The 12152-nt window shown below is 38.3% G+C and overlaps 1 protein-coding gene across 1 annotated transcript; it reads left to right on the top strand.

Annotated features, from left to right (window-relative positions):
• The first annotated feature begins 8 nt into the window (after positions 1-8).
• LOC110611589 (cation/H(+) antiporter 14) lies at positions 9-11910 on the top strand. The gene is made up of 3 exons (XM_021751980.1): positions 9-254; positions 490-1497; positions 10717-11910. The coding sequence occupies exons 1-3, from the start codon at positions 9-11 to the stop codon at positions 11908-11910; spliced, it is 2448 nt and encodes an 815-aa protein (XP_021607672.1).
• Positions 11911-12152: the final 242 nt, after the last annotated feature.

The following is a 12152-nucleotide window of genomic DNA, read 5'->3' as shown; positions in this document are numbered from 1 at the left end:
ACCCAGATATGGAGGAAATGCACAGGGTGACAATGACTCTAGGGATAGTACCTGGACCCTACTTTAAAGAACTTATTGTTTGCCAATACAAAAACTTGGTAAGACCCACCCATGGCATATTGCTAGGACAGGATCCTTTTGATTACCATTTTCCTGTTCTTATGGCTCAAATGTCTTTGATTTTCCTGACCGCCAGATTTATTTATTTTTTGTTGAGACCTTTTCGACAAAGTATTATCACTGCACAAATTTTGGTAAGCTCTACCAAAAGTTTATTTTGCTTTTTTAAATCTCTATGTATTAAATTTATTAACAATTTTTATGTTTAGATGTATCATTTCTTTGGATATATGAACACAAAAGCAGTATAAAGATCTTGAAGTTAATAAGGCATGCATTGATTTTTTATATATTTCAAAAAAATTATTGAAATGATGGGATATTCTAACTCATCTTTAATTAGTATTTCTTTTCTGATACTCCAACCAGGCTGGAATATTTTTAGGTCCCTCATTTCTGTGGTATTACATCCCAGCTATAATGAAATTATTTCCACCAGGAGGCAGGATGATACTTAGCGTAACTGCATACCTGGGCGTCATCCTTCACATTTTTATTCTTGGATTGCGAATGGATGCCAACTTAATAAGGCAGTCTGGGGCTTGTGAAGTACTGATAGGTCTCTGTGCTTTTGCGGTACCTGCAATAATTGGATATTTGGCATTTAAAACCATTGTGGATATAAAAGATGCAGATGAGCCAGTAATCAAATCAATTCCTTCTATAGTATTAATAAATTCTATGAGTGCATTTCCTGTTATTACTAGTGTTCTTTCTGATCTAAAAATTCTAAACTCTGATCTTGGCCGATTAGCTGCCAAAGCATGCATGATCAATGACATGAGTTGCTTCTTCATGGGGCAAATTTTATTTACACGCCGGTTTGCTCTTGGTGAAGGGTCCTATGAAGCGGCATTACAGTACGTCATATGTTTTTCTTCTTTTGTGCTTACAATCGTGTGTATCCTTCGGCCATTTATAGTACGGTTGACAAAATACACCAGGCCAGGAGAAGCCATGGAGGAATTCCACTTCTTTTGCATAATGTTAGTGGTTTTCTTATGTGCTTTTGGCTCTGAGCTTGTTGGCCAAGCTTGTTTTTTCGGCCCTTTTCTGTTTGGTTTGGCTCTGCCGGATGGGAAACCATTAAGTGCAGGATTAGAGCAAAGACTTCAAACAATTAGTGGTGGATTGTTAGTTCCCCTTTTTTGTGCCTTCGGTGGCTTGAGAATGAATCTGTTTGCAAAAGGAAATGGGAATTCACATGACGTGGTTAAACTCATACTTGCTGTTACCTATACATCCAAGTTCATAGGTGTCATTTGTCCAGCCGTTCTATGTGGTGTGACCTACTTGGATGCCTTTTGCCTTAGCTTAATCATGTGTTGCAAAGGCATTATTGAGATTGCTATTTACGTGGAGTGGATGGATTCCAAGGTAACTAATTAATACTCGAGCTCTTCTCCTTTTACAGTTAATAGGGTGACTTAATTATATCAATTCTGTAGAGTTTAATTTTATTGTTGTTGTTGGTTTGTTTACTGTTATTTGTTTCTTCATATTGCATTAGTTGATTATTTTTGTATAGCATGTTGTTTAGTGTGTTGGTTAGTCATGGATTTGCAGAAGTAAATCTTTAGGAACGTGGAGCTTTACATGGCATTTTATTCTGTATTTATTCTTGAAGTTTATTTGAATAAAATTGAGTTGAGATAAAAACAATGTTGTTATTACAGCACCAGAAAAAAATTAATCAGAGTGTCCTGTTCATCATCTTCTTCACCTGATTTGTTGTATTCAATTTTACTGAGTTTTGCATGGGTTGTTTATATGACATTTGGTATCAGAGCCTTGCTCTTGTATGCCTATGTACATGCCGAGAAGAAAAAGCAATTTGCTATCAAGCTCTACCAAGTCTGGCAGTAGCGATCTAACTAACACGACAGCATCGCGAATGATGTCGCGAGAAGGGAGTGTTACTCTCTAGTACCTATTGTTCACCAAGATCAATCCAACATGGGCAATTAAAATGGAGGTGTACATGGAGGGCTAGGGCGTGTGGGAGGCTGTTGCATCCGACGATCATGTAGAACCACGCAAAAATAAGATGGCATTGGCAGCCATCTATCAAGGAATCATTAAAGAGACTATGCTGCAACTTGGTGCGAAGAAGACTGCGAAGGAAGCGTGGAATTCCTTGAAAACCATGCACCTCGGTGCAACTGTGTGATGGAGGTGAAAGCACAAACTCTGAGATGGGAGTTTGAGAGTCTTTGCATGGATGATGACGAAGTCGTCGATAATTTTTCCAGCAGAATGTCTACCGTCGTTAACAAGCTGCACGGCCTTGGTGAAAAATTAGACGAGGAGTATATAGTGAAAAAGATGTTGTGTGCGGTGTCACCAAAATTCATCCAAATTGCCTCTACATTTGAGGAGTTTGGTGATCTGAAGAGCAAGACAATGGAGGAAGTGATTGGTTCACTTAAGGCTCATAAAGAACACCTACATAGTCATGACGTGAAAGGAGGTGAGCATGTACTCTTGACACACACGGAGTGGAAGGCACAAGAAGATGATGAGCTCGAGAGCTGGTTCACCCGGAGAACATGTTGAAGGGCATGATAATGGCAGTGCTCGTGGACACGATCATGGGCATGGCCGAGGTGGCTCAAAGCGCGGTCGTGGATGAGGATGCGGCAACGATGAGAATTGGCGACCTCAGAAATTTGATATAAAAAAGGTACGGTGTTTCAATTGTAATGAGTTTGGGCACTTTGCGTCTAACTGCAATGCAAACAAGAAGGAAGAGAAAGTTCATCTTACAGAAAAACAGTATGATAATAAACCTGCACTACTAATGGCCGAGACATATGACTTGGTGCATTCTAATGACCCGACATCGATTAACATTTTGTTGAATGAAGAGAAGGTGAAACCTGAGTTTGGGAGTGATGAGTACGAAAGCAGTGTATGGTACCTTGACACTGGAGCTAGCAAACATACGATGAGCTGTAAGGAAAACTTTGCTGAACTTGATGAAGCTGTCCATGGCAAGGTGAGGTTCGGTGATGGATCAGTTGTGAACATTTGTGGTCGCTGAATCATGTTGTTTCAATGTGAAAATAGAGAACACATGGCACTCACAAATATTTATTACATATCAAAATTAAAAAAATAATATTATAAGTATTGGGCAGCTGGATGAATATGGAGAAAAAATAGTGATTGAGGGAGGCTTTTTACATCTCTTTGACAAGCATAGAAGATTGGTTGCAAAAGTGAGGAGATTAAAGAACAGATTGTATGTGGTGAATATTATACATGTGCAGCCAGTATGTTTTATGATTAGCTATAAGGAGGATGCGTGACTCTGGCACACCCGTTTCGGTCACTTAAATTTTTAAGCTCTCAAAAATCTCATTAAAGCAAAAATGGTGGATAGAATGCCACACTTTGAATAGGTGAACCAATTGTGCAGCGGGTGTGTACTTGCTAAGCAGCACCGTGTCCCATTTTCTCAGTCATCTAATTATCGTACTAGTAGACCACTAGAGCTCATGCATGGCGATCTGTGTGAGCCAATCACACCCACAACACCGGGAGGTAACAAGTATTTTTTATTACTGGTTGATGATTTCAGCAGGTGCATATGGATTGAGATGCTTAAGAGCAAAGATGAAGTGTTTGGACAATTCAAGAAGGTAATGGCATGTGCAGAGAGGGAAGTAGAGCACAAGTTGAAAGTATTTCGCAGTGATCGTGGTGGTGATTTCGTGTCAAAAGCTTTCATTGAACATTGTGAGAAGCTTGGGATCAAACAACATTTGACGGCACCATACTCTCATCAATAAAATGGTGTCATTGAGCATCGAAATCAAATGATCATGGCAATGACTAGGAGTCTCTTGAGGAGCAAAGAGATGCCTGCCATGTTCTGGGTAGAAGCGGTATGAACAACAGTCTACCTTTTGACAGATCCCCAACAAAGAGTGTAGAAGGGATGACGCCATATCAAGTCTAGATGGGACGGAAGCCCAATGTATAGTACCTGCATGTGTTTGGATGCCTGGCGCACGTGAAAGACGCCTCTCCAGATCTTAGGAAACTGGACGACAGAAGTACTACAATGGTCTTTATTGGTTATGAACCCAGGTGACAGAGCGGTTGTCGAAGCCGGTCAAAATAATCAATTCAATTATCAACAATATAAATACTGTAGATAGTGGTGAAAGGATCGAATCCACAGGGAATTGATACTTACCTATCTTTCTTGTCAAGACCAAATAAACAAACAGAAAACAAAATAAAAATAAAGTGCAAGTAAAGTAAAAAATGGGGTTTTGAGATTGATTCAATTAATCTAATGATGAAAGCAAATAAATAAAGCAAATGAAAATAAAGAGGAAACAATAATGAGAAAAGCTCTAGTTGAAGAATTAGATCCACTTTAGTTGATGGGATTGATCATTGACTTATATGTTTCTTTGTTGATTCAATAAATTGGCCATGGAGATTGAAGAAGCTTCTCACCTCCATTATCTCTCCTTAGATTAAATCAATTAGGGAAAGTCCTCCAATTAATTACTAATTAACAAGTTGTCAAAGAACTTCTTTGAGCCTTAGGTCTTTTACAACAGTCAATCGCATAAAGAAATAGAGAGAACCAATTCTAGTCACCCACATGTATGGAGACAACACTAGATCATGCAATTCCCTTGGTGGTGCACCAAGTGTCCTTGTGTTTGAACAATTCAAGCAATTACGGACTTAAAATTATCCAAACTAACAATATATTACTTTGCAACAAAGAATCAATGGAGATCTAAATAACAAAGCAATAATGTCTTGAAGCATGAAATCATAAGAATACTGAATAACAAAAGATTAACAATACAGTCCAAGTCTCTCAATCCACAATACAACTAAAGTTTCACTTGTTCTTCAACTAGAATGAAAAGGTTTTAGCCTCTCATGGCTGAAACAAAAATAAAATAAAATAAAAAAAATAAAGAAAGGAAGAAGAAGAGATGGTGTCGCTTGCAATCCCGCGGGTGTCTCCTAGGGGGAGTGTAAAGACCATGTAGAGGCTCCTTATGTGTCCTTTTATAGTTGAAAAGTGTTGCCCTAGGTCATACTTACTGCCCAAGAGGTGTTTTCTGCCCAAATTGTGTCTGAAAAGGAAAGAATCTCGTTTTTCGGCTTCAGAAGGAAGGCTGCGCGCGAATGCTCTGCGGAAGGAAGTTGGTGCGCGCGGTTTGGTCTCAGAAAGGGAAGGAGGCACAGATTGTGCTTCCTAAATAAGTTTAGATGCTGACCTTACTTCCTAATTAGTGTAGAGGCTGCCCAAGTTGTTGCAGAAGAGGAAGATGGCGTGCCTAGGTCTTCATAAGGCAGGTGTGCGCGCGGCTTGAACCGGATCAGGAAGGAGAGGCGCATGGATTGTGCTCTGCAGAAGAGGCAGGTGCGCAAATGCTTCTGAATAGGAAGTATGAGTTGTCTGGATTTCCTATTTAGGTGGAGCCTCTTTTGAATCTTGAATCTGGACTAAATAAAGGCCAAGTGCATTGAGATTTCCTTCCTGAATAGAGAGTGGTGCGCGGATCATGTTGCAGAAGGCAAGTAGTGCGCAGTCATTGAATGCAGAAGGGAAAGTGGATCTGCCAAGTCTTTCCTTTTTAGGTGGAGTCTTCGTTTGAATTTTAAACGCTGAACGCAGAAGAGGCAAGTGTGGCTTCATGAGATCTTCTGCCTAAATTGAAAGATATGACTGCTACAGTGTGTGCACATCTTTGAACAAGGAAAGAAATATCTGCGATTCGCATTTCAAATAATCTTCTGACTGAGCTTTCCTTATTTGCTTTTGCCTCTGCACTTTCCTCATTTGAAGACTTTCCTTTTCTAAAAACCTGCCTTATTTGAAAACTTTTCTTATTTGACACATGTTCTAAATAAGGCAGGAAAGATTCTGCAGTTCAAATTTCGGACAGTTTGTTGATTGTGCTTTCTGACTCTTTCCTTATTTGGCACTTTCCATATATGACAACTTTCCTTATTTGGAACTTTCCATATATGAAAACTTTCCTTATTTGGAACTTTCCATATATGAAAACTTTCCTTTTCTGGAACTTTTCATATTTGGCACTTTTTGGCAGTTTTAAGAGCATTTTCTCTAGATTGTCTTTTCACACCTAGTTTCTGCAAAACATGAACAAAACCACAAAATTAGGCAGAAAATATGTAAATAAACATCATTAAGATCATGATAATATGGCATAAAATATGCTCTGTCACCAGGTCTAAGGCCTACAGAATTTATAATCCAAAGATAGGAAGGATGCATGTGAGCATAGATATCCTATTTAAGGAAGACAACCAATGGAGTTGGGAGTCCACTCCAAGGGAAACTATATTCAATTTAGGTGAAAAACTAACTATATATAATGATTTTGGAGAAGGTGCTGGGAATGGAGCTAAACGCATCGCTCATTTTGATGGACGATCTGAAGAAGACGCGAGCCCGACAAGGAGTGTGCCTCAGACATCAATGAGTTGCAATCCGGAAGGAGTGTACCGCAAAAGCTGGGCAGCCGCGATCTGGGAAGGAGCGATCTTGCAAGGAGTGCACCATTGATGTCATCTTCCTCAAGTGACTTTGGTTCCAGTTCAGAAGATGTCCAGCGATATCAATCATTGCAAGAAGTTTATGATGAAACAAAGGAGATAAAAGATGAGGCAGGGCTTTGTTTCTTATCACTAGAAGAACCTACTGTTAGGAAACGCAGAGATTACTGCAACCTAAAACATGTATCGGAAAAAAATAAAAATCTCTGGTTTCCTTCATAGAATCTGAGTGCTTTATTTATTTTGAAAGGAAGGATAAAAGACTAACCTGTTAGACTCGACGAGAAGATACTATTACGGACTGATGGTGCTGCTTTTGAAATGAACACCCTCAATAGTATCCACACGAACATCTTTTATCCTTCTAGAGTGCTAGCTCTCTCAGAGATTGATAAGCTATGTGCTCCCCAATATGCAACTCAAAACAATTTCTCTAAAAACATACTCCCACAATTCGCAAAAGAGGTTTTTATTCATTTTTAGTCCCTTGTTTTCCCACACTTCTTTTTGTAAAAGAGTTGCATTCATAACCAACTATCACAATCTCGCAGATACTCAAATATCTTACATGATAGTTTGTTTTGATAAGGAAAACCGAAAAATCTTTTATCTGTAACAGTTACAGATAAACTATAGATCTTTTAAATATTATTATCTTATAATAATAATTAATATTAATAATAATAACATCTTTATTATTATTAATTATACTAATGGGCTTTCAGCCCATTAATATGACATAACACATCAACAACGTTCTTTTGTGTGTGAGGCTCACATTAATTGGCAATAAGCCCAGTCCCACCAGGCCCATAAATCATAAGCGGCCTCTATCAAGACATTATGACTACCTAACTAATATGAGGATCGATAGTCCGATAAAGCCTAATAAATAGAACATGTATTAATCCCTTTGTCACACGATATGTAGTTTGAACATAAGTCATGGTCAATGTCAAACTTATAATGTTCAAACTTGTGATTTCTCGATCTCTAAGTAGACTGATAAAATCAAATGATATTAATCACACTATCAATTCATTTGAGCACGACCATGCATTTCTCAGTCTCACTTATCGAGGGGCCCAGAAGATATTTCTCTCAAAAAGAGGGACAAATTCTATCTTGATTGTTCAATATCCTCTACATAATTTCTGTTATGCTCAATCATAACCTTTATGATTGTCCGATTAAAGACAATGTTTGGTTATGTCAAAACATAACAGTCCTTATGTTGGAAACTATGACAATCTCAAGTCAAAGGATTAAGACATAACTACTTTGAGATTCACTTCTGACAATAACCCATGTAGTGATCTCAATGCGGGTCCATCCAATACTTTATTCTCTAACAAGTATCTATGATTATTGAATTATATCAACATATACATAATCATCTCATGATTATCAATCAATAATCATACTAGTTATATTTTATTATTATCAACATAATAATAAGTAACCAGAGATGTTAATCTTTATTATGTAACATGCAAACAAATAATAATGATAATAAAATCTCTTTTATTAATAACCAAAATGACATACAAAAATGTTCAAGATAATGGCCTAGGGCAAATACACTAACACCTGCAACATATGAGGAAGCAGCTTGTAATGAAAATCGGAGACAAGCTATGATAGAGGAAATATCAGCTATTAAGAAGAATAGGATCTAGGAGCTCACATAATTGCGAAGGGACATGAAGCTATAAGTTTGAAGTGGATTTTCAAAATTAAGAAAAATCCATTTGGAGACATTGTCAGGCACATGGCTCGGTTGGTTGTAAAGGGCTATGTACATAAGTAAGGCATAGACTTCAATAAAATTTTTGCTCGGTCGTGAGATTAGAAAGACTGAGAATGTTTTTGGCACTTGCAGCGCATAAGGGGTGGCAGGTACATCACATGGATGTCAAGTCAACATTCTTAAATGGTGAACTTGAAGAAGATGTATACGTAGTGCAGCCGGCTAGGTTTGTATAGAAGAGTCAAGAGTATAAAGTGTTAAAGCTGAACAAGGCTTTATCCCAGGGCGTGGAATGAAAAGCTTGATAAGAGTTTACACGGGCTTGAGTTTGTGAGATGTCTAATTGAATATGCTATGTATACAAGGTCTTGGAGGGTGCGATCACTCTGGTGGGAGTCTATGTGGATGATCTCATCATCACAGGGTCAAAAGCATATGATATTGCATAGTTTAAGGGGCAAATTAAGAGTCTGTTCGAGATGAATGATCTCAGGTTGTTGAGCTATTATCTAGGGATCAAAGTATTGGAAGAACGACAAGGTATTACTCTTTGTCAAGTAGGTTACACGGTGAAGATTCTTGAGAAGATGGGTTTAGCCGATTGCAAACCTTGCTAAGTTTCAATTGAAACTCGATTGAAATTGAGCAAATTGGATGACAATCCACTGGTGGATGCAACTCTGTACAGGAGTATAATAGGCTGTCTGAGATACTTAGTAAACACAAGATCTGACTTGGCATATTCAGTTGGAGTTGTTAGCCGTTACATGGAAGCACCAACTACAACCCACATGGCTACAATTAAACATATTCTGATATCTGTGAAGAGAACAATCAATCATAGATGTCACTGTACAGAGGAAGGATTCAGGTCTAAAACTGACAGGATACAGTAGTGACGGTGATCTTGCAAATGATGTTGATGATAGGAAGAGCACCACGGGTGTGATTTATTTACTTGGGGTTAATCCAATTATATGAGTGTCACAAAAACAAGAAGAGGCGGTTGTATCATCTTGTGAAACTGAATATATGGCCAGGACTGCTGGTGCATGTTAGGGAGTATGGCTTGCAAGACTGTTAGGTGAAATGCAAGGGTGAAGATTCTTGAGAAGATGGGTTTAGCCGATTGCAAACCTTGCTAGGTTTCAATTGAAGCTTGATTGAAATTGAGCAAAATGGATGACAATCCACCGGTGGATGCAACTCTGTACAAGAGTATAATAGGCAGTCTGAGATACTTAGTAAACACAAGATTTGACTTGGCATATTTAGTTGGTGTTGTTAGTCGTTACATGGAAGCACCAACCACAACCCACATTGCTACAGTTAAACATATTCTGATATGTATGAAGGGGACAATCAATCATAGATGCCACTGTACACTGGAATGATTCAGGTCTGAAACTGACAGGATACAGTGACAGTGATCTTGCAAATGATGTTGATGATAGAAAGAGCACCACGGGTGTGATTTATTTACTTGGGATTAATCCAATTATATGAGTGTCGCAAAAACAAAAAGAGGTGGTTGTATCATCTTGCGAAGATGAATATATGGTCGGGACTGCTGGTGCCTGTCAGGGAGTATGGCTTGCAAGACTGTTAGGTGAAATGCAAGGGGAAAAGCAGGATAGTGTGGTGTTAAAAATTGACAATAAGTTCGCCATTGCACTCACTAAGAACCCAGTTCATCATGAGAGAAGTAAGCACATTTGATACAAAATTTCATTTTACACGTGACTATGTGCAATGAGGAGATATAGAGGGAGAGTATATGAAGACCTAGGAACAGTTAGCTGATATGCTAATGAAGCGTCTTGGTCGCCTGAAGATGGAAGAGCTGCGGCTCAAGATTAGAATCAATAATATTAAGCAACTGCAACAAGATTAGGAGAGTGAATGTACTGTTTAATTTTATTGTTGTTATTGGTTTGTTTACTGGTATTTGTTTTTTCATGTTGCATTAGTTGGTTATTTTTGTATAACACATTGTTTAAAGTGTTGGTTAGCTGTTGGTTAGTCATGAATTTACTGGATCTAATCTTTAGGAAAGTGGAGCATATTTTTAGGAACGTGGAGCATTATATGGCATGTATTTAATCTTCAAGTTTATTTGAATAAAATTGAATTCAGAGAAAAACGGTGTTGCTATTATAGCAACAGAAAAAAATTAATCAGAGTGTCCTATTCATCATTTACTTCACCTGATTTGTTGTGTTTGATTTTACTTGTGGGTTGTTTATCTAACAAATTCACCTTATCTTTGCTCTTCTGCGCAGGTTGTAGACGTCCATTCCTTCAATACTCTGCTAACCTCACTGTTGATTGTGACTGGGTTTGCCAGACCACTTGTTTCCTGTCTTTATGATCCTACTAAGAGGTATAGAACTAACAGCAGAAGGACGATTCAAGGAGCCAACTACAATATGCAAATGCGAGTACTGGTTTGTATACACAATGAAGATAATGTACCCATGACCATACACCTCCTTAAATCCTGTAATCCCTCAAGAGTCAGCCCTGTTACCGTCTTTGTCTTGCATCTCATGAAGCTCACTGCCAGTTCAGCTGCAATTCTCGTGCCTCATTACCAAGGAGACACTCTCAAGTCCGACGGAAACTGTTCCATGCATATTTTTAATGCCTTCGAGCGTCTTGAGCAGCAATACAAAGGTACGATTGCAGTGCAGCAATTCACCGCTGTCGCACCATACAAAAGCATGCATAGTGACATATGCACTGTTGCAGCAGACAAAAGAACAACTATTGTGATTATTCCCTTTCATAAACAGTGGAGCATTGATGGAAAAGTGGGATTTGTCAACCGTTCGATCAGGATTGTGAATAAGAATGTTATGGATTGGGCTCCTTGCTCAGTTGGACTACTTATCAACCGATGCCAAATGGATAGTAACCAATCAATCTTATCGTGCGATTTGTCGTATAGCATTGCCCTGCTTTTCTTTGGAGGTGATGATGATTATGAGGCTCTTGCTATTTGCGGACGCATGGCAGGAAATCCCAACGTGAGCCTCACAGTAGTGTTATTTAAACATGATCTTTGCAACTACGAAGTCAAAAAACTTGAATGTTTAATTCACCATTACGCTGCTAGAGATTGCAGAGACAGGATCCACTTCAAAGAGTTCATGGTGCAAAATGGGGAGGAAATAACTAAAGTCATACGTTCCTTGGGAGACACATTTGATTTAGTCATAGTTGGTAGGCATTTTGATCCTCGTTCTCCAATTGCATCGGGGTTGACAGAATGGAGTGAGGTTCCTGAGCTTGGTTTGATTGGTGATATGTTATCATCATCAGATTTCAAATTTGCAGTTTTGGTGATTGTGCAGCAGCCACTAATGACAGGGCTAACCGAATTGAGGACAATGAACAGTAGTAGATCTATCAGTTCCAAGGTCTCCTCTATCTTCTCTAGTGATGAAGATAGGCATACATTAGTTGAGAAGTAGATTGTTATATATATTGTTGGCTAATATACATTTGTGCATCTATACCATTTAAGATTCATCCATTGCACATTAACTAAAACTTTAATCTAAAGTTTACAAAAATTTATAATAATCAAACACAAATGACTTGTTATAAAAGTTCTGCTTATTATTGATTTTACTCTAAATTTTGTTGGTTGTGGTCTAAGTTTTCATGAAATAACAAAGTTTTGTTAGATTTTAGTCTAAGTATAAATTGAATT

The sequence above is a fragment of the Manihot esculenta genome, chromosome 18 (assembly GCF_001659605.2).
Source record: "Manihot esculenta cultivar AM560-2 chromosome 18, M.esculenta_v8, whole genome shotgun sequence".
In the NCBI taxonomy this organism is placed as follows: Eukaryota; Viridiplantae; Streptophyta; class Magnoliopsida; order Malpighiales; family Euphorbiaceae; genus Manihot; species Manihot esculenta.
This window is presented reverse-complemented; position numbering and strand designations above follow the sequence as displayed.

Coding starts and splice junctions, on each gene's coding strand:
- LOC110611589 (XM_021751980.1), top strand. CDS start 9: ATGGAGGAAATGCACAGGGTGACAATGACTCTAGGGATAGTACCTGGA. Junction 255..489: donor TTATCACTGCACAAATTTTG/GTAAGCTCTACC, acceptor TACTCCAACCAG/GCTGGAATATTTTTAGGTCC. Junction 1,498..10,716: donor TGGAGTGGATGGATTCCAAG/GTAACTAATTAA, acceptor TCTTCTGCGCAG/GTTGTAGACGTCCATTCCTT.